The sequence below is a fragment of the Hyaena hyaena genome, unplaced genomic scaffold (assembly GCF_003009895.1).
Source record: "Hyaena hyaena isolate Hyena2069 unplaced genomic scaffold, ASM300989v1 scaffold_94, whole genome shotgun sequence".
NCBI classification, from domain to species: domain Eukaryota; kingdom Metazoa; phylum Chordata; class Mammalia; order Carnivora; family Hyaenidae; genus Hyaena; species Hyaena hyaena.
Window position 1 is genome coordinate 68,209 of NW_024080726.1, and position 24,015 is coordinate 92,223.

The window sequence follows — 24,015 nt, forward strand, 5'->3', positions numbered from 1 at the left end:
TCTTTCAGATGGGACCTTTCCCTGCGAGCTGCTCCGTGGCCCCTACAATTCCCAAAGCTGTCTGCCCGGCCCTGCTCCCCCAGAGTCAGCCCTCAAGCCCCACTGCCCAGGGTCAGTGACCAGTGGACGCGCAGAAGCTGGTCCCTGTCCCCGTCCCTGCCTGCTGGTCTCCGCTGGCTCAGCAAAAGGGTGGGGGGGGGGTTAGGTGTCCAAAGAGCAGCCTGATGGCAGAAGGGGCAGGCACAGTCACGGGTGATCTATTCTCTTTCTCCCCAGGGTGGCTGGGTGAGGCAGAGGGGCACCCTTTAGGAGAGACTGAGCAAGAGAAGCAGCTAGGACCACGGAGGGTGTTTTATTGTCCCTCAGAGCTCTGTCCCCAGGCTGTGGGATGAGTGCCTGGTGGCCTGAGCCTGCAGTCCCCGGATGGGTGGGGCGTGCTTCCTTCCTCACGGAGCCTGGGCTCAGCTCTGTTTTTCTTTTCTTGGGAACAAGTCACAGCTGCAGCTGGGCCCCCCGCCCCACCCCACGTCCACCCCGGGTCCACCCCACACGGGGGCTCGGGCAGCTTCCAGGATGCTCCCAGGGTTCCCGATGCCCGCCTTCCACGGGGGTACTGGGCCACTGGTGGCTCCTCTCTTCCGGCCCCTGGCTGCCAGCTGTTGGCGCCACTTCTCAAAGGCCTGGAGTCAGAGAGGAGAAAGGGAAGGCTGTTTGGCCCCCTCCTGGGTCTGTGCTGTAGGTGCTAAGCTAATGCTTGTCTTCAGCTCCTTCTGTCCCCAGAGGGAATAGGAGATCCCTCCCTCCACCCCCGCCAGCCAGCCAGCCAGCCAGCCAGCTATGCCCCAGGCCGAATGTACAGGCTCCGAACAGCTGCGATCTCGGAAGCTGCTGTGTTCTGAGTGGGACAGATCAGGGAGCAGCCCCCCCGGGACCCATACCCGGTGTGGGCTAGCGTACGTGGCAGCCGGGCTGTGGCCAAGCCTTGTTCCCACGCTGAGCGTCAGGGTAGGACTGGGCTGAGCACAATCCAAGCTGTGTTTTCTCAAAGGAACTGACTCCCCCCCGGGAAATGCAGGGGCCCCCAGCTCAGCAATGTCCAGGTGTCGCCCTCATTTGGGAAGGCCTGCCGGGGACGGGGGGCACCCCCCAGTACCTGGGAAAGGACCTGGCCGCCTTCCTGTTGCTGTAATCGCCGAGCCGCCCGCAGCCTCAGGACTCGCCACCGCCACACGCGCCAGGCCCGCCTCAGGTGCCACTGCCTGAGCTGTGGGGACAGGTGGTGAGGCCCCAGGCCGGCCCGCCGCCGCCCCTCAGCCCCTCTGCCGCGTCTTCCCCCTACAAGTGTGCAGCACTGGGACAGAAGGGCTGTGATGGCTGTCGGGGGAGGGAGTTGCATTAATGCAGATGCCAGCGCCTGGCCCCACGCAGACCAAGATGCCCCCGGGGAGAGCACTTAGGGGTGAGGGTTGAGGTGAGATGAGAGGAGAGATCAGTGCAGGGCTGGGGAGGGGCCGGCCCCGCTCACCAGCATGCGTGCCAGCCGCTCCTCTCCCCGAGCATGTGCCCACTGCTGCCATGTTGCTGCCAGGCACCTGGCCTGCAGGGACCACTGCAGCCGGCGGAGCAGAGCCTCCAGGTGCCAACACTGCAGGTATCTCCTCCTGGAGGCCGGGGGGGGGGGGGGGGGGGGCGAGGCCCTGCTGTGCACCCTGATGGCCCGGGGCACCAGGAGCCCTTCGTGACCAGGTAGAAGGGCAGGGCCGTGGGTCCTCCAGGAATGAGGGAATGAGCGCCGGCCAGAAAGGGCCCGGCTCCGGCCATGGCTCAGGCGAGCCCCTGGGCGTGCGGCAGCTGAACTTACCCCAGCTGCCTCTCGGTGGCCACGCCTTGGCCTTCGAGAACGCTGGCCTCAGAGCTGTGGTTCCCTCCGAGTCTTCTGGGGCGTGGGCCCTGGGCGGGGCTGGGGCATCCCAGCCACTGCAACTGGACCTGGAAGGCACGGCAGAGGGGAGGCTCTCGGTCACCTGGAAAGAAAAGGTCAACGAAGATAAGTACCTAGAATGGATTCGCCACGTTGCCGGAAGCGGATTTCTCGGCCTGCAAGATGTCCGAGCCCAGGGGCAAGGCCTCCTTACTCTGAGCCCAGGACATTTCTCTCCGCTCCTTCTGTCCCCCGCGGCTGTGCTGCTGGGTTGGGCTGGGCCGTGTCCTGTAGCCGTGGGTCTGAGGGAACAGCCGGAGAGGAAAAGCTGAACCGATGGGCTTGGGCCCCTGGAACTCAGGCGGCCTGGTAGGGTCTTTTCCCCTCCTGCCCCGGAAGCAGGGCCGCCTCCTCTTGTGTGGCCCTGAGGCTCGGGGGAGACGGAGAGGGTGCCCCGCACTAGCGTGGCCATCAGCACACACCACTGCCTCTTCCCCCGTCCTCCCATCGTGGCTGGAAACTCAAGCAGAGGGCGGGCCAGTAATAGCCACCACCTGGTGACAGCTTACCGGTGCCGGTGCCAGTGCCAGCACAGCCTGCGAGTAGGCTGTCCCCCCACTTAGGCCCCTCCAGAGCCTGAGCCCAGCTGCTCCTCTGTTACAGCCCAGGGCTGTCCGGGGGCCTCTGTGCCAGGACATGGCACATAATACCTACTCGTGTCGATGGGGGAGGGCTGCCTGGTTGCGTGTGTTCGTGTGCTAAAAAGGCCAGGCCTGCCACCAGGCACCCTAGGTCCCATTCCCGGCATTTACTTTTGGTTTCCGTATGGCTCTGTTTCTCCACCAGCAAACGGGATCCCTGCCTGCCTTTGCCGATAAGAATGGAATGATACTGAGTTAATTTATTTATTTTAAATGTTTATTTTGAGAGAGGCTTGCACACATTGGGGAGGGGCAGAGAGCCAGGGGTTAGAGGGAATCCCAAGCAGGCTCCACACACAGTGCAGAGTCCAACGCGGGGCTCATCTCATGACCCTGGGGTCGTGACCTGGGCCGAAATCAAGGGTCAGGTGCTTAACTGACTGACTGAGCCACCCAGGCACCCCAGGATGTTAATATATTTTTAATTTTTCAAAATGTTTATTTATTTTGGAAGAGAGAGAATGTATGCACACAAGCAGGGGAGGGGCAGAGAGAGAAGGGGAGAGAGAATCCCAAGTGGGCTCCCAACTGTCAGCGCAAAGCCCGATGCAGGGCTCGATCCCACAAACCTCGAAATGGGGACCTAAGCCAAAACCAAGAGTCGGACACTCAAGTGACTGAGCCACCCAGGCACCCCAGAATGTTAATATTTTTAAACACACTCTAAAAATAGAATTGTCTTGTGACACAGACCGAGAAATAAAATACTCTGAAACCCCAGAATCCGCTGTTGCCGTTGCCTTTCATGTGTGAATATATGCAAATAACCAAAGCTAGCCCCTTCGTCCTTTAAAAAAACAACTTAATCTTTTTTCTTAGAATCTTTCTAGAGTGTATTCTGTGCGTCCTGGCATTCTGAAACAGGGTTCTTGAGGATTCCAGTTCCTTTTTAGGAAGAGTGGGTAGCCTGCCAGTAACTCTGACACCGCTGTGCCCTGTCCCTCCATGTCCCTTGGCTTTCCCTGTGGCCTTGAACAGTCCTGTTTGTCCTCAAGCTCTGGTCACCATTTGCTCGTGTCAGAACTGCTTATTTTTTTCTTTTAAATATTTTTAAAATAAAAAAAATTTTTAAATGCTATATGCATTTATTTTGAGAGAGAGAGAGTACACGTGTGCAACCTAGGGAGGGGCAGAAAGAGACAGAAAGAGAGACTCCCAGGCAGGCTCTGCGCTGTCAGCACAGAGTGGGGCTCCATCTCACAAACCGTGAGATCATGACCTGAGCCCAAATCAAGAGCTGGACGCCACACCGACTGAGCCACCCAGGCGCCCCAAGATTTTTTTATTTTTAAGTAATCTCGACAGCCAATGTGGGGCTCAAACTCACAACCCTGAGATCAAGAGTCACGTGCTCTACCGACTGAGCCAGCCAGGAGTGCCCAGCCCCAGCTGATCCAGAGAGTGACTCCTCTGGGTGGAGAGGGTTAGTCAGTCACTCCTTTGGTCACTCCTTTGGGTGGAGAGGGTTATGAAAGAAACATTTTTTTTTCCCCGTATATATTTGCTGATTTCCCTGCATTGCTCATGTTTACTTTTTCCAATAAGGAATAAAAAAGACTTGCTAACTGCTCCTGGCCCCCTGTACCTATCTAGATCCTAGGTTGCACCATGACACAGATGAGTTTAGGTGTCTCCCTGGCAGATGGTGACCACAGCATTTGTCTTTGGGGCAGATCCGCACTGGGTGGGCCCTTGGTAGGTGCTCAGCAAATGTTTGCTGATGGGCCCAAAGATGGCAGTCTTCCAGAGCCAGGAGACTGTCCTAGAACTTGGGTAGGGCTGTTGTCCCCAAGGCCAGCGGGCCCCCCGGCTAAGCATCCAGCCACGCTTGCCACCGTGGGCTGAAACAAGCTTTTTCTGAGGCCACTGGCCCTCAGGTCATTTTTGGACCTCCCACCCCCGCCTAGGCCGCCTCACCTGCTTCCCCTGGGCTGGAGTGTCCGGCAGTGCTTGGAGGTGCCCTCTGCTGGCCACCCCGGGCTGCTGCCTGCGGTCAACCGTGCAGGCCCCCAGGGCCCCTGCCCCACGTGGTTCCGACCACCCACGGAGCAGAGCGGCCTGCCACTGGGCCCGGCGGGTCCATGCGAGGCGTCTGGACGCAGCCTGCCGGAACTGGGTGACGGCGGCTCGCTGGACACGGCCCCTGGCTGCTGCCTGGGCCCGGGCCTCCAGGACCCTGGGAGGGAGGCAGGAGCCCGCGTCTGTGGGGGGCTGTAGGGAGCCCTCCCCTGCCCCAGGCCAAGCCCCTGCCCGTGCCCCTCCCCTCATCCCTCTTCCGGGGAAATCCAAACAGGCACAGAAAGCACAGAACATCACACACCGGGGTCAAGCGCCCTGTTGAGGCGACGGAGAGTGGGTAGTCCTGCGGCTACGCTTCGCCTCCCCCTCCCTCACTAGAAGGAGCACTGTCTGTTGAGCACCTGCTGTGTTTCTGACCCCTGAGCTGAGCGTTTGCATGCAGTATCTCTCTAAGGGAGGCCTCTTCCCGTCCTTTGACCTTTCAAGCTAGAGACTCGCCCAAACAGGGGTCACCCTGCTGGGAAGCGCAGGTCTGGAACTTGACCCCAGCACCGGCCCCAGTGGCTGGGATCACCTCTCCCTCTGGCCCCAGCCTCCGAAGCCACGTCACCAGCCACCAAATACCTTCCACCTCTGCCAAAAACAAGCTCAAGACCTCAAAAGCACACCCTGCTGGAAGCCCAGTGTGGGGCCGCCCTCAGGCCACGGGCACCCACCTGGCACTCAGCTTCTGGGCAGCGTGGGCTCTGCTGACTCGGTGTAGACAGGACTCCTGCACCCACCATGTCCAGCCCAGGGCCACTCGCCGCCTCCGCGGCACCACCGCCCGGCCCCCCTGCACACAGCTTCTCCAGTGGGCCATGGGGACCGAGGGCATGTGCTGCTCCCGAGCCCGGGCTTTGGCTGCTCCTGCCTCCCGCCACATAGAAACTGTGGTCCCCGGGGCCTCTCTCAGGCCATCCTGAAAGGCTCGGGTGGCTGGGAACACCTCTGCGTCTCTCGCAACTCCACGTGGGGCCTGGAAATGGCTGCAAACAGGAGCAGAGGAGGAGCCCCGCGGGCTTTCAGAGCCAAAAGTCACAATTCAGAATCGCACCCGCAACCCCCTCCCCCAGAATGTCAGCGGTTATACATGGTTTTGCATACACAACCCTGTGCCTTAAAAACGCAAGGACCCGTGTGTAACAGGTCGAAGTGTTAGCTTTCATGAAAGAGCCCGCACAAGTCGGCGACTTGGCGGCAGATGCCCTCCAGTGGGGTGTGGGATCAGGTGCCAGTGCAATCGGGGGAGCAGCCAGACCCAGTCTCCCCTCTCAAGCCCACTCTGCGGCAGGAGGTCGGGGAGCACAGCGCCCACTCCGGAGGAGCCAGAAAAACAGCGTGCACTGTTCAGAGGAGAGAGCCCAGGAGTCAGTGGCCGGCTGCCCCAGGTGGGGACCCCGTGGATGTCGGTGTACTTGAGACTGAACAGTGGGAAGAGGCATCATCTGCCTGCTCTGCTTTTAAACACACACGAATTGGGGCACCTGGGTGGCTCAGTCGGTTGAGTGTCTGACTTTGGCTCAGCTCATGATCTCATGGTTTGTGGGTTCGAGCCCCACATCGGGCTCTGTGCTGACAGCTCAGGGCCTGGAGCCTGTTTCAGATTCTGTGTCTCCCTCTCTCTCTGACCCTCCCTTGCTCATGCTGCCTCTCTCTCTCTCTCTCAGAAGTAAATTTTAAAAAAACATTAAAAAATTTCTTAAATATGCACGAATGAAGTATATGCATTTTACTAGAACATCTGCTTAAGATTTCACTCTTTCGGCAACTGCATGGAGAACTTGGCTGTGTTCAAACAACACATGCTATTGGAGCACACGTTACGGTGGCTGTTTGGGGAGTTGGCTCCCCCCATCTTTACCATGTCCCCTGAAACCGGATGACTGACCCAGTCCTGGGGCTCATCCGGGCATCGGGTGGAGTTAAAGGTTTGCCACCCCCCACCACTTGAACAAAGCAGGTAATGGAAGGTCCGTGGTCATGGCTCTTTGGCTCCTTCATTAGGTCCCCTGGGCTCTCCCTGCTCCTCCCAGAGACGGTGTGACCCTCCTCATCCCCCAACCGCCAGGGTCACCCACCTCTGCTCTGGCGGGGCCGCTGTGCATCTCCGACGAGCTGCCGCCCACCGCCAGTTCTGGAACACGGACCTCCTCAGGCCCTGGAGGTGGAGCTGCACCCACCGCTGGTACTTTTCCTGAAGTAGCTGCTGCTCTGTGGCCAGAGAGAGGCTGATGCCACGGGGTGCTCAGCCCAGCCTTGCCCCCTCTGGCTCTGGGTGACTGTGGGACCCTCCTCAGCCAAGTGCAGACAGAAGAGGCTCCCTAACCATTGGGGTTTAAATGCTTTGGTTATGGGGCGCCTGGGTGGCTCAGTTGGTTAAGCGTCCAACTTCAGCTCAGGTCATGATCTCGTGGCTAGTGGGTTCGAGCCCCGTGTCAGGCACTGTGCCGACAGCTCACAGCCTGGAGCCTACTTGGGATTCAGTGTCTCCCTCTCTCTCTGCCCCTCCCATGATCATGCTCTGTCTCTGTCTCTCAATGATAAAAAAAATTTTTTTAAATAGAATAGGACTTCCTTTACTTCAACAGTCATTAGGGGGAGGAAGTTTTTATTCGGTGGGTGCATTCCACCTGCTGGAGAGGTTCCATTCCCTTCCAGTCAATGGAACACATGACTGTTGATCTCGGGGTTGTTGAGTTCAGGCCCCACATCCAGCAGAGTTCCCTTTAAAAAAAGGGGGGGCCAGGGAGCCATGTGGGAGTCCATCTGTTAAACCCCAACAATCCCCACCTCCCACGCTGGGCTCTGAGGGCACCATAACTCAGTGCTCAGACCCCATGACTCCGGAAGGCCAGGTGAGGATAATGAAGATGAGGATGAAGAAGATGAGAAGAACCCACTAGAAGGTGGTTTCTGAGCCAAACACTGCGCCTGGATGGTCTCACAGAATCCCCACAATCGCCTCTGAGGAGGTTGCTACTATGATTCCCATTTTACAGATAAGTAAGCTGAGATTCGGAGAGGTTAAGGGGCTTCTGTAAGGTCCACGCAGCTGGGGGATGGCAGGGAAGTGTTCACAGTGTCTATGCCCCCCGTGCTCTGTCCCTTCCCCATCCCAGGTGGGCTCCGAGGACGTCACATCCCTGGACTCCGTGCTGGAGGACATAAAATCCTGGGTCTCCCTGATGAGCCCCGGCCCTCCCCTCGCCCTTGCTGACCCGGACCCGGGCCCTGACTCACTCTGCCAGCGGGCGTGCCAGCGGTGCAGGGCGCCTCGAACCAGTGTGCGATCCCGGGTCCGGGCCCACCGCCCTGCCTTCAGCCTCTGCGCCAGCCACCGCCGCCACACGCCCAGTGCGGCCCTGCAGCTCCGATCCCAGGCCCAGCCGACAGCCAGCTCTCCCTGGGCCCCCTGGGCTGTTGCCCAGTGGCTCCAGCCGAGAAGGATGCTAGGAAGGGGAGCGTCCACCCTGAGGATGGTCACGGCCACCCGAGGCTCTCCCAGCCCTGGTCTCCTCCTCCCTCAGGACCTTCAGGTGACTCTTCTCTCTGTTCCCATCCTGGGGGAGCGCGGGCTGCTGGGGGCTGGACGGCTCGAATGTCACAGTGACAGGTGCTAGGGATAAAAATGGGATCCCGGACCCCATTGCCAAGTCCTGCGCTCAGCCACTGGGGGTGAACACTGCTGTGTGCCAGGTACTGTGCTAGCTTACATGCCCCTACCTTGTTGATTCCCATCGGGGTACTATTACTATCCCTACACAAATGGAGAGACGGAGGTTCAGAGAGGTTAAGCAACTTGCCCAAGATCACACAGCCAGCCAGCAAGGAGCAAAGCTGCGATTAGAACCCTGGCCGACTGACCCTTAATTACGCATCATGCTATGAGTGAATAAATGAATGAGCCACAGCTAGGGAGTCTCCGGGAGAAACAACCAGCCCGTGGAGTGCCTCAAGCCCCCTTCCCTCTCAGCAGGGCAGGCTAAGAGGGCAGGAGACGTCCAGAGGATCAGAGTCTGGGGGTGTGAGATGGAAGCCCTCTGGGATGCAGACCCCCAAAGGGAATGCAGCGGTGGAGGTCGAGGATTGGGAAGGGGGCTGGGAAACAAGATGTCTACAGAGTGGTGGGTAGCATGGCTCACCCACCATGGGGAGGGGGCCCTACCGCCTCTGCAGAGGTCGCCGGCGCCACCTCGCTGCCCTCCGGGACCGCTGTGTCTGCACCTGCCAGAGCAGGAAGCACCGCGTCTTCCGCTGCTGCCCAGCTGCCCACAAAAAGCTCAGCCACGGAGGTCTCCAGGAGGGCGGGGGCCCTGGACGCCTGGGGAAGGAGGGGTGGAGTCCTGCATCCCCTGCCCCACCCCCCCCGCCCTAGCCCATCCCCATCCCCCCCCCCGCCCCCACCCCCGCCAGGCCAGCCCCTCACCTCTAGTGAGCTTTGGGCTGTGCCGCAGCCCAGCAAGGCCTCCCCTCCCGGGATGCTGGCCAGCAGCTCCATGGCCAAGGTGCTCCTGGCACTGCCTGATGGGGTGCCCAGATGCCATGCCCTCAGATGCCACCCCTTCAGGATACACAGAATCATCTGCTGTCGCACACCCTGGAGGAAGGAGCTACAGGAAGGGGCAAGTAAGTCCCTGGGCCCCAGCTGAACCCCTGGCTGACGGGGCTGTGCCCGCCGAAGAGCTGGGCCAGAAGGGAGCCACTGCGTGCCAACACTGGGCCAGAGCACCGTCTCTCCCGCCGGCTGCCCCTGGGACTCTTGGGGGCTCTGAGAAGCACTGACGCCCACCGGGACCCCGCCCCCAGAGGTGCAGACTTCACAGTCCAGGTGTGGCCCGGGTTTCCTGACTTTCCCGTGAGCATCTCAGGCCGAGAGCAGTGCTACCCCTGCGTGGCGCCCGCGGCTGGTCCTTGCCACACTCCTGATGGGGATGGAGCTGGGCCCCAGACTCCAGAGAACACAGGCATAACTGCTTCTGCCTCTGCTCAGTGATAAAGATAGGGAAACTGAGGCCTGGCGGAAGGTCATTTCCCCAAACTCCATATAGTGGAAGACGTGGGACCCAAATGCTCATTTCATTTTTTTCTTTTCTACAAATTATTTTAATGTTTATTTATTTATTTTTGAGAAAGAGAGTGGGAAGGGGTGCCTGGGTGGCTCAGTCGGTTAAGCGTCTGACTTCAACTCAGGTCATGATCTCACGGTTCATGGGTTCAAGCCCCGCATCGGGCCCTGTGCTGACAGCCAGCTCAGAGCCTGGAGCCTGCTTCAGATTCTGTGTCTCCCTCTCTCTCTGACCCTCCCCTGCTCATGCTGCCTCTCTCTCTCTCTCTCTCAAAAATAAATAAAATAAAAGATTAATGCTATGACTAACTCTATAAAAAAAAAAGAGAGAAAAAGAGAGAGGGGGAGAGAGAGAGAGAGAAGACATGGGCAAACAGGCAAGAAGCACAGAGAGATTGATGGCACAGAGCCATCGGCACAGAGCTTGACGCAGGGCTTGAACTCAGAGAGATCTGAGCCGAAATCAAGAGTCGGATGCTTAACCAACTGAGCTACCCAGGCACCCCCAAATACTCATTCTAGGTCATGGGGTAGTCTAAATAGATATTGAGTGTCCCCTGATGCCCAAAGGGTAGAGGATGGACTGGAGGAGGTTAAGCTATGTTCTGGGAGATTGTGGTGAACTGACTTTCCTGAGAGTTCTAGGGGTACATTAAAAGAGACTGAGGGTCCAAGTGGACCAAGTGGGTGTGGGATAATGGATGCTAGGTATGTGGCGTTCAGTGACGGAATTCTTATCCCTACAACTGTTGGTTTACATCCCACTTGACATATCATCAATGCAGCCGGCCCCTCCTGACCCCCAACTCCCACCCCGTTACCCACAACTGTCACCGGGACTCTGAATCCCAGCAATGACTGTCTTGTGGAAAAGCAACGGGGACCTTCCTGCTCCTATTTCACAGAGTGATTTAGAGCAAGCTGTTCGACTGTCTGAGCCTCAGTTTCTCTAGCCGTATAATAAGGCAGATGGGGCACTTCTCCCCTTACAGTATTTATTCCATGCCTCTGACATGCCAGACGCTTGCCAGGCACTGGGAGACAGCGGTGGGACAGACACGGTTCCTGCCACCAGGGGGCTCCCACCCAGCCGGCAGATGGGCTAGAAACTGACCCCTCCATCAGGTTCCAGCCACCCCGGGGAGAAGCCGGTGTTTGTGTCCCGGCTGTCCCGTGGCTCCTACAACTCTGCGCTCCCTCACTGTCTCCAGGTCCCTGGGCCACCACCCCCAGCTCCACACCAGCTGGGTGCCACGCTGTGCCACGGGGCAGAGCAGGGCCTGGCCTGTTCCCTAGGGGGCGCTCCTGCCAGTGCCGAGCGCTGCTCACGTGCCCACCCCGAACGCGCTCCCAGGCCCAGCCCCAGGCCCCAGGCCCGTGGGGACACCTACTCAGCCCTCTGGCGCTGGGACAGCCGCGTCCTCCAGAGCAGCAGCGCGCGGCGGAGGGCCAGTCTCCGGCAGGCCTCCTGCAGGGAGCCGCAGCCTTGCTCCTGGGCCATCGCCCCCAGGCCTCGCGCTGTGGCCACTCCGGGCGCTGGGCTGCAGACAGCCGCGTTCCCTGAGGAGCAGTCAAGGGATGAATCAGCCACGTCCCAGGGACCCCCTTCCACCCGCAGCCGTTGGTGGAACCCACGCAGTCACAGAGGCTGCTGCCTCACCCCCACCCACCCCTCCTGAGGACCCTTCCCCTCCCAGGCACTGCCCCCTCTCACTGCCTCCAAATCCTCCCCTCCAAGACCCCTCAGAGGCCCCATCTTCGCTGCCAGATTTGGGGGTGGGGGACAAGGTCTGTGTGTCCCCCAGACCAGGAGCTTCCTGAGAGCAGGGACTACATCCCACTCTGGTAGAAGACGGGACACAGTCCCTTGCCAAGAGCGGCTCACGACTGGGGGTGGGGACGGGGCCCAGCCAAAGCCTGCGCACTCCAGGGACCCCACCTGGACCCTCCCGGGCCCGTCAGACTGTGCCCCCCAGAAAGCCTCTGTTTCGCCATCCCCCCTCCCAAGAAGCCATCGATTCAACTGGGGCCCATCACAGACACTGTTTGCCGGGGTGGGAGGGCGAGGGGGCCCCTGCCTTCTGCCAGCAGAGGGACAGCCGGGTCACCTTCGCCCCATCTGAGGCCTGGAGCTGCTTCATCCACACCCACTGCTGCAGACACGTCTTCAGGGTCCCTGCCCGGCGGTGAGCCAGGCGGTCCCGGTACTGGGCCCCTCTTTGCACGAACTGCTGCCAGGCCCCAAACCACCTGGGGAGCCGAGAGAAGGTGCTGGCACTAATAGCAACCACAGCGGCGACAGCCACCTGCTGCCTCACCTAGGAGCCTCAGGCTTCCCGTGTGTAAAATGGGGCAGCTCCACCTGCCCAGGCGGCCACACCCTCCCCTCAGGGTGCCCGGTGGCCTGAGCAGCCCAGATCTGCCCTTGGCCCCTCCAGGGAGTCACAGCTCCGTAGCCAGAGTGGTCTTTTCGAATCTCAGGCAGTCACCTCGCCCCTGCTGAAATCCTCCAGTGACTGCCCCCGTGCTCTGAGGACGAAATGTCAGCCACCCTGGGGGCTTACAGGGCCCCGGGACCCCGTTCCACCTTCACCTTAAACCACCCGACCCCCGTCCTGGGCCCCGGGGCTCCAGCTGGAGCTGCTGTCCTTCGTGTTGCTCGTGCGCCCCAGTCACATGCCTTTGCCAGAGCTGCCCCCTCGCCTGCCGGCTCTCCCTCAACCAACCGGCCGGGCGCTCAGCCCCACGTCTCCGCGGAACCCCTGTCTAGCAACCTTCACTCAAAGTTCTCATGGAAAACTGCACTTCGCAGGGGGGTGGGGGGGAATGCCGGGGTGGCTCAGTCGTTAAGCATCCAACTCCTGATTCTGGCTCAGGTCGCGATCTTGCAGGTTGTGGGTTCGAGCCCCACATTGGGCTCCTCACTAACTGTGGAATCTGCTTGGGACTCTCGGTCTCTCTCTCTCTCTGCCCCTTGAGTTCTCTCGCTCTCTCTAAATAAACAATCAAACAAACTTAAAACACATATATATTAAAAAAGAGGGGCGCCTGGGTGGCTCAGTCGGTTAAGCGTCCGACTTCAGCTCAGGTCATGATCTCGCGGTTCGTGGGTTCGAGCCCCGCGTCGGGCTCTGTGCTGACAGCCAGCTCAGAGCCTGGAGCCTGTTTCAGAGTCTGTGACTCCCTCTCTCTCTGACCCTCCCCTGCTCATGCTGTCTCTCTCTCTCTCCTAGAAATAAATAAAACATTAAAAAAAAAAAAAAAAAGAAAAGTGCACCGCGGATGCAGTCAGCAGGATGTAGACATTGATGGGGAAACTCTATCCGACCAGTGACCTGGTTTCCTCAACAGGTAAATTGCAAAGAAAGAAACCAGAAGGGACCCCATAATGAGGGGCACCTGGGTGGCTCAGTCTGTTAAGCATGTGACTCTGGATTTCGTCTGAGATCATGTTTGCAGGGTTGTGGGATCGAGCCCCGAGTCAGGCTCCATGATGAACGTGAAGCTTGCTAAAGATCCTCCCCCTCCCTCGCTCTCTGACGCTCCTGCTGCATGAGCACTCTCTCTCTCTCTCTCTCTCTCTCTCTCTCTAAAAAAGAAAACAACAACAAAAAAAGATTTAACGACTTGTCAACCAACTTTTAACATGTTGACTTTCCTTATTTTTTTTGAAGGCAACAGATATTTTAAGTGAATCTAATTAAAATTGCAAATGCTAAACATTTATTTTATTTTTAAAGTTTATTTATTTAAAGAGAGAGAAAAAGCACAAGTTGGGGAGGGGCAGATAGAGAGCGAGAGAGAGCAAATCCCAAACAGGCTCTGCACTGTCAGTGTGGAGCCCAGCACGGGGCTCGAACCCACAAACTGTGAAATCATGACCCAAGCCGAAGTTGGATGCTTAGCCAACTGAGCCACCCAGGCACCCCCCAACATCTGTTTTAATTTCTTCAAGTTCTCCAAAGGGAAAATATTAAATTTATTATTTCAACAAGTAGTATTTTCTGTAAGTAGTCTGTGGACTGTCAGAAAAAAAAATTCTCCACTGATCCAGCACTATTTGGGTATAATATGAATAAAAGAAACTGATTCTTTAAAAACATAGTACAAAGTTTTGGTGTTTGAATGAATGAATGTCAGACTCTTCTGGGTTGTCATTTAGGAAGCTGGACACATATTCTGGTGAGTGACCATCCCTCAAAATAGTCTGCATTTCCCATTTTGGAATTGTTTTCAAAGATTGTAACATGTGGACTTTGTTTAGAACCCAATTTGAACAAACTATAAGAGAGCATAAAAAACAATCGGACATTTGAATGCTGACCAGATATTCGCTGGTGTTAAGGAATTATTGTCCGTTTTTAGGCGTGATCATGGCATTGTGGTTATGTCATTGAAAAGAGGCCCCATCTTCTGGAGATGCTGCAGAGGTATTTATGGATGAAATGGTAGGATGTGAGGCACCTGCTTTAAAATAATGTTAGGGGGAAGCAGTTGGGGTACAGATGAAGTGAGTTTTTAGGAGGTGATTTTCTTGAAGGTGGGTGATGGAGACCCTAGCGTTTAGTATCTAATCTATTTTATTAAAAATGTTTTTAAATGTTCATTTATTTTTGAGAGAGAGACAGAGTGCAAGCAGGGGAGGGGCGGAGAGAGAGGAGACACAGAATCCAAAGCAGGTTCCAGGCTCTGAGCTGTCAGCACAGAGGCTGATGCGGGGCTTGAACTCACAAGCCATGAGATCATGACCTGAGCCAAAGTCAGATGCTTAAACCGACTGAGCCCTGCCAGGCGCCCCTTCATTTCTTATTTTTATCACCGCTTCTTGATACCAGGAGTCCAGAACGGACTCAAAGGGTACCTCCCAGCTGCGTCCCACCCTCTGCCTCCTGGACAGGGGTCCCCACTCCACGGTCCTCCACTTCCCCCTACCTGCGGAGCCAGGCTCTCTGCGGCTGGGTGTCCAGCGAGGCCACCCTGGGTGTGTCTGCAACATGGGAGCCCCAGGCCTGGGGGGCGTCCCCCTCCTCTGAGTCCTCAGCATGGCCTGGGGGGCCTCTCCCCGGCCCCCCCTCTCCTGCCTGGCCCATTCCTTCTGATGGCACCATAAGAGGAAGCCTGGAAAGCGAGGAGAGCAAGGGGGGGGGGAGGCTCAGGGACAGGAGGAGGCCATGCCGCTCCCCGTCTCCGGACCTCAGTTTCCCCGTGAGCGAGTGATGTCTGAGGGACCTTCTGATTCTAACATGCAAGCCTCTGGGGGCCCTGCAGGAGCATCAAGGGCATCCATGCATGATGTGTGCCTTTCCCGCTGTGTGCCCTCCCGCGGTGCCTCGGTTTCCCACCCGTAACCTGGGCACAAAGCCTCGCCCGGGGCCCGCAAACCTCAAATGAGGCCGTGCCCAAGAAGCTGTCTGAGCAGCCGCTCAGCACACATTCGCTCCGGACCCCCTGCGCTGCCCAGTGTGGACCAGCCCAGCTCCCTCTCCCCTGCTTCCCCCCGGGCCCATCGCTCACCAGCCAGTTGCTGCAAGGCCTGAAGCATCTGTATTTCTCCCTTGCCTCCATCTGCTCTCGGCCAGGCTCCTGCCTCCTCCCTCTGACTCCCTGGACTGAGAGTGAAGTTGCTCAGAGAAACCCTCCCCCGGGCTGAGGGGGAGGGCACAGCCCCAACCAGGCCAGGCAGGGCAGAGGATGTGCCGAGCTGCCCCTCCCCCACCCCTTCTCTTCCCACCGCGGGTCCCTTTCATCCCTGATTATCTAAGAGGCCCTCAGGGAGGTTCTGTTTTGTTCCATTCTCCTCAGTGCTGTTTGGTTTCTTACAACAAACGTGCAGTAAGATGTTATCTGTGCGGCGCCTGGGTGCCTTAGTTGGGGGTTCGAGCTGACAGCTCGGAGCCTGGAGCCTGCTTCAGATTCTGTGTCTCCCTCTCTCTCTGCCCTTCCCCCACTAATGCTCTTTTTTTTTTCACTCTCTCTCTTAAAAATAAACATTAAAAAAATAAAGCAAATATTATTGGAATAATTATTTTAAGCACATTTGGTGAATTTACGAACGAGAACAAAAACAGTACACTGCTGTAGTGGAAGGTGGGAGATGGAGGGAACAGAGAAGAAAATAGCCAACTTGAATTCCACCACTCCAGAGATGAGCACTATCTGCTTACTTTAGCATTTTTTGAATGAAATATTTAATTTTTAATAGGAGTAAAATACGCCCAACATAAACCTTATGATCTTAACCATATCCAAGTGAGCGGTTCCATAATGCCAAGTCGTTGAGGATCATATTTTTCCTTCTCTGCTGTTTCACGTGCATGAAACGTATCTTCCACGCTATTTTTATTCTTTTTCTTCCCCATTTAACATTGTCATAACCATTTTTCTCTGTCATCAAAAATTCCATGCAAATACCCATGAAACTACTTCAAGGAAGGGGTTTCCATGGAGAGAGGGATGAAACTTTCAACTATTCGGAATGTTCTTCAAATCAAGCATGCATTACTGTTATAATTAAAGATAACACCAATAAAGATATTGAAATGAAAAAAATTTTTTTTAATTTTTTTTAATGTTTTTTTTTTTTAATTTATTTCTGAGAAAGAGACAGGTAGCGTGAGCAGGGGAGGGTCAGAGAGAGAGGGAGACACAGAATCAGAAGCAGGCTCCAGGCTCTGAGCTAGCTGTCAGCACAGAGCCCCATGCGCGGCTCGAACCCATGAACCGTGAGATCATGACCTGAGCCGAAGTCGGACACTCAACCGATTGAGCCACCCAGGCGCCCCTGAAAAAAATTTTTTTAAAAAGAACAGGGAGGAAATTTTAAAGTCTTTGTTTTAATTTTTTTTTTTGATGTTTTATTTTTGAGACAGAGAGAAAGCATGAGCCAGGGAGGGGCAGAGAGAGGAGGAAACAGGATCTGAAGCAGGCTCCATGCTGACAGCACAGAGCCCGATGTGGGGCTTGAACTCACTCAAGCTGTGAGATCATGACCCGAGCAGATGTCAGATGCTTAGCCAATGGAGCCACCCAGGCGCCCTGGAAATTTTAAAGTCTTGATAAACGTCATGTGGAGCAGCTGCCAAATGTTCATCACACCGTTAAACCATAATTTTCTCAATCACTGTTGGGCATTTCAGCTGTTTTGAAGTTTTTACTGGTAAAAATAATGCTGCGATGGGCATACTTGTGCACAGAGCTTTGTCCGTATCTGCTGGCATTATCCTGATCCTCTTGTGGGGGACACTGAGGCAGGAAGCGGGGGAGGGAATGCCACCAGCACTGCCACACTGACCAACTGACCACAGGGGTATCCCGGACTACCTGCTTCTCCAGGCGGGGTCTGCCACTGGCTCCCTTCCTGAAGGGCTTTGGCCTTGGTCTGTCCCAGACGGTGGGGGTCCCGGCCCAGCCTGGACTTGGGGCTGCCCTTGCTTCTGCTGCAGAGTCTGGTTTCTCCACTGGGGCAGGAGAGAAGGGAAAGAAGGATGTGGGCTATACACTCAAATGTGCCCCAATGGCGGTACCGGGGGGGTGGGGGACAGGAGTCGGACATTTCTGTGAGATTCCGAGGTCTTCAGTCTTAACTTGTAGACTACCTTGCCCCTTTGGGAATTAATGAATGTGTGGAGAGATGGAGCCAAGATGCCGTGCTTTCCCGGAGCTGGGCCCTCCCATGGAGGGAAGACCACAGACATGCCCTCCAAGTCCTGGCTGGCTAACCATGAGGGAAAAACAACTGCTGCTCATACGGTAGAGCACTTGCTATGTGCGAAGTAGGGTCCTGAGTCCTTTATATTTACTAATGTAACCTCACAACAATCCTGAGAGGTATGTACTATTATTTTTATCTCATTTTGGAGCTAAAGAAACTAAGGCAGAGAGAGGTTGAGTAACCTGCCCAAAGCCACACAGCAAAAAAAAAAAAAAAAAAAAAAGTGGGAAAAAGAAAGTAGTGGAGGCTGGATTTGAACTCAGGCAGACCTGGGTCAGGTGTCTGGACGGACCACCACCTGCCGTACTGCTGATCACTAAGGAGGTACATAACGGCTGCCCTCCTCCCCGGACACACCAGCTTTTCATCACCTCCCCATGGCCCAGCCTGGAGGCCCCTGACCTTTCGGAAGCTCTGGGCCAGCAGGGCCCGAGTGTGTCGCTTCCACACCGCCTCCAGCCGGGCCTCCCGGAGCCGCAGTGCCCGCCGAAGGGCCCGCAGGCCCCTGTGCAACAGCTGTTGGCGGCTCAGTGCCACCGCTGCGGCCACGGCCCTCTGTTTCCGCACCAGATGCCACCAGGCTCTGAAACATCTGGACAGCCACCGGCCGCTGGGGCCAGCCCAGCGCTCATCAGGGGCCAGGCCTGGCCCCTCAGCCCCAGGGGGCAGCTGGGGGCTGGGCATCACCCCCATCCCCCGTCTGGCACCGATGCGGGTGCTGCCTCACGCTGCAGCCCTCTGCAGACCGCCAGCCTAGGAAATCCCAGACAGGAAAGCCCCTGGAGGGGCAGAATGCCCCCTTGATGGCCGAGAGTGCCAGGCAGCCTCCGAAGTGTAAAACTCCCAGCAGAGGCCACCGTGCCCACATTCCCGTCCTTGGGGCCCTGGGAAGCCCCTCTCCTTCCCCAGCAGGGACAGGGTGAAGGAGTCCCCTCCCCCTTAAGCCCTGCGTGGATCGGTCCCCAGGGCCTGCCCTCTGCCCAGTGCTCGTCTCCACTGGCCCAGGCAACTGGGAAAGCAGCTGCCCCAGGAGTGTGGCTGGCACCCCCCTCCCCCCTCTAGCCCATGGCCTCACCCGGCTGTCCTGGGCTCCAGGCTCACAACATTTCGGGCCTTGCCCTTGGAAAGCAAAAGAACAGGGCACAGTTCTCAGGCCGAGGAGGAAGCAGGACAGGACGCCAAGCCTGCCTGTCCAACGCTCCCCCTTCTGGGGGGCAGGGAGCAAAACTGGGTAGTGGCAGCCGGCTGGCAAAGAGAATTCCCGGGAGCACTCCTGAGGCCCCCCAGCCCCCACGGCCAGCCTCCTCTGGCCTCTACCTGCGGGCCGCTCTGTGCTGCGGCTGCATCTGGTGGGCAGGGAGCTGTTCTCTCTTCCTCTTTGCTGACCTGCTCCTGCGGGGCCACCTCCCTTCCTTCCTGCCCAGGTGGAACGCCGCGGGCAGCCCTGGAGCGAGCCGAGGAATAAGGTCTGGCTTCCCTGTTTCCCCCGCCTTGAGGGAGCTGGGGGTCCGTCTTCTGCCAGCGGCCATATGTAGGCCCCAGGGAGACGTTCTCTCCTTGCCTTAGGCGGTTGGCCAGAAAGACCCCCTGTTTAGGGTCAAGGAAATCCACGGCCGGCATCCTCAGCGCGGTTTCCAGTGATGCAGGCTCACTGCTTGCCTGACAGTCTGAGAGGCCAGCCCAGGCCCCCTGGGTCCCAGGGAATCCCGCAGTTTCTCTGAGACCCCGCACGGGGTTTTCCCTCCCACCCCAGGAAGCAAGAACAGACTGGCTGGGCTGGCGGTGGGCAGGGAGTGCTTGGCCGCTGCCAGTCCAGGGGTCCCAGCGAGCCGGGCCCGCGGGGTCCTGGGCTGCCCGGCACCCCAGACGGGCTACCTCGTGCTCCAACTGTCGCACAGAGGCCAGCAGCTGGTGGAAGGCACTGTGGGATGGGAACCGAGCCTGGCTCTGGACCGGGACAGTCAGGTCCTCCAGGGTGAGGGGCTCCCCCAGGAGCCTCGGGGGCCAGCTCCCCAGGACACACCAGGGTCTGGAGCCTGGCCGTGTGTGCCCGCCGTAAGGGGCAAAGGCTGTGGCAGGCTGGACATCGGGGCACGGGGTGTCTGTGCCCAGCAATGGCGAGGAAGGGCAAGCCAGGGATGCTCGGGATAGAGGGCCACCCCGGGGTCCTGGGTTGGGCCAGAAGCTGTCCCGAAGCCCCGACTGGAGGCGGGGGCTGAGGTGACTTCTGCACTCGGCCAAGCTGGCCCCCCGTATGCTCAGGTTACTCTGTCGGACGGCAAACTCTCGGGGTCCCCCCTGGGGCCTGCCGCCCGGGGTCTGCACGTTGCTCTGCTGTTGCGAGCTGGAGTTCATCAGCCGGCCAGTCGTGTCCTGGAGGATGAGGCTCAGGCCGGGGCTCGGGCCGGCCAGGTTGGTCTGGACCCTGCAAGGCTCCTGGAGCCGCGCTGCCCCCGGGGAGTGTGTGGCGGCAGACGCTTCCCTCTCGGCCTGGCACACGCGCACCCACCGGCCGTGTCCACTGCCCGGGCCGACACCTCGACTCTTCAGGAATCTCCGTTGCTCTAAAGAGGGGAGACACAGCCACGCGCTGAGGGCAGACGCAGTGGTCAGTGCTCCCGTGGGGTGCGGGGAGCGGGTCAGAGACAGGGTGCCAGGCAGGAGGGGGCCGGGAGGACTGAGGGGTGGTCTGACTCGGTGCCTGGCTGCGGGCGCAGCCTGGGATGTGAGGGGGAGGAGGGCAGAGGGCAGCAGGACAGTAATGAGGCAGGGGGGAGGGGGTGGGGCTGTGAAAGCAAGAGAAGGGTGGAGATGACTGATTCCTGTCTTGGGCAAGGTGATGGGGGAGCAGCACGGGGCGGGGGCGGTCAGGGACAAGACCCGACACAGCAAACAGCGGTAGGTGAGCTGCTCTGGGTGACCCAAGGCAGGGTTTAGTCTCCCCAGCTCCCAAGGCCATTCGCAGCAGGAGAGGAGGCTTCCCGGGGGTGGGGGTGGGGGGTGGAGGTGGGGTGGGGGTGGTGAAATGCCCGGGGGACCTCGCAGCTACAGCGGGCCGTAGGAGTTGTGACTTTGAAGATAGGAACCAAAGCTCAGAGGGGTTTGGCGACTTGCCCCCCGTCACACAGCTAGAACTTGGGAGAAACGGGCATGTGCATCAGAATCTGAATTGGTCTGGGGGCTGCTTCCAGCCTTGGCTCTGTAGCCAAGCGCCCGAGCGGGGAGGCTCCCCAGCCACTACCCAGGCACAGACCGACCTGGCGGGGAGGGGGGGCAGCCAGGCCCACTCCTGGTCCTCCTCTTCCTGCCTCACTTCCTGACATGCTGGCCCTCCCTCCGTCCCAGGCTAGGAAGATGTGTCCTGGCCCAGCTGGCCCTGTACTGTTCATCTCTGGAATTAGCGAGGCCTGATAGAAAAGCAGCTCTGGGCGAATAGGGACAGGGGACACTGTTCCCGCCACATCCACCCCAGACCCACCAAGCCTCTTGCCTGGCCTCAGGGGTGTCGCAGGCCTGGGGGCCACATTCTCCTTGTGGCGGCCATCGTTTCTCAGCTCCATGGGCCGCAGGGCTAAGGCAAGCGGTCTGGTCTGTCTGATCGGAGAGGTCCTGAAGGGCAAAGACAGGATGCCCAGCTCCCACCAGGTCATACCCCAGCCCTGGTCCACACCCCAGCCTCCATCAGCACCTCTGCTTGCTCTGGGGCCCAGCCCCAGCTGTCCTGGTCAGGCCCCCACACCACCCCCTTCCCCTTACGATTTTCTAGTGTCCTCCAGCGCCTCCTCCTTCTAACACTGACCACAGACCTCTCTGTGGCCGCTGCAACCGGACAGCCCTCCCGGGGAGGGGGGAAAGGGGGCTCTCTTTGCTTTGTGCCACCACTTCCTGCCCCCCCGAACACTGGAGCCCAAAGCTGAACGGGGCTGAAAGCAGTCCGGGTCCTGTCTTCTCGTTCCTTTGAAGGTTTCAGCTCTGGCTCACTGTCACAGTCTCCAACACACACCTCAGTTCTTGGTGATCGCACCGTCCACACGACTGACGCCTCCCACCCCTGGCCTGCGGAGTCCTTCGCCTCTTCCTTTCCCGCCATCTTGCCCTTTGTCCCACACGGGCCATCCACTGCCGTGGTCTCCCAGGCTCTAGCATCCTAAATAACTGTACCCGCCCCAGTTCTAGAGCCCACCCCCGTCTCCAGAGCTCCATGCCGGTGGTCTCTCCCCCATCGGACCGCATCCTCTGGCCCCACCACCCTCTGTCTCTCCCCTCCTTCAGCATACAGCCACCCCTTCGCACACCCTCACCCCTGGACCACGCGCCTCCTCTGCACAACGCTGATTACTGGTTTTCACCCTACTTCCGCACAGACAGCCTCGCTCCAAATGACCACCTTTGATCCCAAGTGGGTGCAAAGGCTGCTGGAGAACGAGACGAGATGCCTCCCCCTCCCTCCCAGATGCCAATTCACACGTTCTCCTCTGTCTTCAAACCCCTGTCACCTCTTCTCCCCTCCCCCCAGCGGACCTCCTCCCCTCCCCCCAGCTGACCTTGCTTTCTGCCGCACTCACAAAATAGGGCAGCAGAAGAGAAATGCCTCCGTGTTCCTTATCAGCCAGCTTCCAGGACCTCCCCCTCCCCCACCCCACCTCCGTCCTCTGCGGGCCTATTTCCCAGGCAGACCCTCCCCGACACTCCAGCCTCCCCAGGGAAAGCGCCCAGCACCACCACTGTCCTCCGAAGGGCCATTCTGGGCACCAGGACAGGCACTCATGACCCCCACAGCCCCACAGCAGACTCAGGCCTGAACCTGAGCACAGAGCTTGGGGGCTGGGACACAGGCTATGGCGTGTCAGGACCATGTCCTTGCTCCATAAACCACCCCCCATCAGTACTTCCCCCTTCTTTACTAAATCATTCCCACAGCACTTAATCAGGTGGTTATTTCTTCCAACTTTAAAAACAGAGGGGCGCCTGGGTGGCTCAGTCGGTTGGTTGGGCATCTGACTTTGGCTCAGGTCATGATCTCGCAGTTCATGGGTTCTAGCCCCGCGTCAGGCTCTGTGCTGACAGCTCAGATCCTGGAGCCTGCTTCAGATTCTGTCTCCCTCTCTCTCTGACCCTCCCCTGCTCATGCTGTCCCTCTCTCTCTCTCTCTCAGAAATAAATAAAACATTAAAAAAAAACCCAAAAAAACCAGAAAGCAGGGGCGCCTGGGTGGCTCAGTCGGTTAAGCGCCCAACTTCAGTTCGGGTCATGATCTCACGGTTCGTGAGTTCAAGCCCCGCATCCGGCTCTGTGCTGACGGCTTGGAGCCTGGACCCTGTTCAGATACTCTGTCCCCCTCTCTCTCTGTGTCCCCTCCCCACTCATGCTCTGTCTCTCTCTCTTTCTCAAAATGGAATGTTAAAAATAATAAAAAGAAAATAAAAAACAGAAAGCAAAACGACCAAAACAAAAACAACAACAAGAAACTTCACCACCACCCTTCTTGAGCTTCAGGCCCCAGGTCCTCTCTTCCTCACCCCACAGCCAAGTCTCCCTATTTCTCTCCCATCTCCATCTGCTGGCCTCACTGCAATCGGCTCCCCACACCCACGAAGCTGCTTTCCTCCAGGCGATCCCCGAGATGCCACACCCCTGGCCAGCTGCGGGGGCGGGGGGGGGGGAAGGGGGCTGGGTTAAGGCAGCAGGACCAGGACAGTGGTCATTCACTCATCTTCCTGGGGGACCCTTGCTTCCCTGACTCCAGGATGCTCCTTCCTGGGTATCGAACCAAATGAAAATGGAGTCACTTATATCAAGAACAGAATGGAGATGGTCACCGCAGGTGCATAGAGGACACTTAACCTAACCTTCCAGGAACGTACAGCTCTTCTCAGAAATCAGCAGAGGGCACCAGCCATCAAGTCTGTTCACGTGTCTCTGAACTTCCTTGTTCCTCTCACTTAGCCACCCTGGTCCAAATACGGGTGACCACCAGACAACCAACAGCTCTAAAAGCCAGATCACTTCCATACATATCCCATAAAACCCCCTTACTCTTTGGGCAATCGGAACACACTGCTCCCGGAGCCCTGAGTTTCCTGGCTTGCAGGTTGGGGGCCCTGCGATTACTCAGTCTTTCCGCGTTGTTTTATTCAGGATGCTGAGTCTGGGTTTTGACTGGGTTTCCTTCCCTCCCTCCTGCCGGCCAGCTCTTCCGGGTCACCTCTGCAGGTTCCTCCTCTTCGGAGCGCTTGCCTTCAAGGCCCCACAGCAGGGAGCCTGCCCGTTATGGAAATCAAGTGGTCCCGAACACAGCCGCGTCTGGTGGTTTAGTGGCTTGTCTCTGGCTGCTTTCTTGACACAATGGCAGAGGAGGTGTAACAGAGACCTTAAGGACCTCAGAGCCGAAAACATTTACTCTTTGGCCTTTAAGAAAGTTTTCTGGGGGCGCCTGGGTGGCTTAGTCGGTTAAGCGTCCGACTTTCGCTTAGGTCATGATCTCGCGGTTCGTGGGTTCGAGCCCCGCGTCGGGCTCTGTGCTGACTGCCAGCTCAGAGCCTGGAGCCTGTTTCAG

The 24,015-nt window shown here is 58.0% G+C and overlaps 1 protein-coding gene across 1 annotated transcript; it reads right to left on the reverse strand.

The window, feature by feature from the left end:
• Nucleotides 1-333: 333 nt before the first annotated feature.
• Nucleotides 334-23,878, reverse strand: CUNH1orf167 (chromosome unknown C1orf167 homolog). Its single transcript, XM_039234959.1, is given in 23 exon segments — nucleotides 334-680; nucleotides 1,154-1,358; nucleotides 1,360-2,091; nucleotides 2,123-2,441; nucleotides 2,491-2,575; nucleotides 4,540-4,798; nucleotides 5,424-5,669; nucleotides 6,762-6,927; nucleotides 7,924-8,195; nucleotides 8,849-8,996; nucleotides 9,088-9,293; nucleotides 11,140-11,266; nucleotides 11,790-11,998; nucleotides 14,681-14,748; nucleotides 14,751-14,866; nucleotides 15,263-15,344; nucleotides 16,762-16,783; nucleotides 17,069-17,205; nucleotides 17,862-18,181; nucleotides 18,326-18,359; nucleotides 18,615-20,023; nucleotides 20,950-21,068; nucleotides 23,665-23,878. Coding segments are annotated over 23 exon segments (5,691 nt in total). The 5' UTR covers nucleotides 23,856-23,878; the 3' UTR covers nucleotides 334-461.
• Between the last annotated feature and the right edge of the window lie 137 nt (nucleotides 23,879-24,015).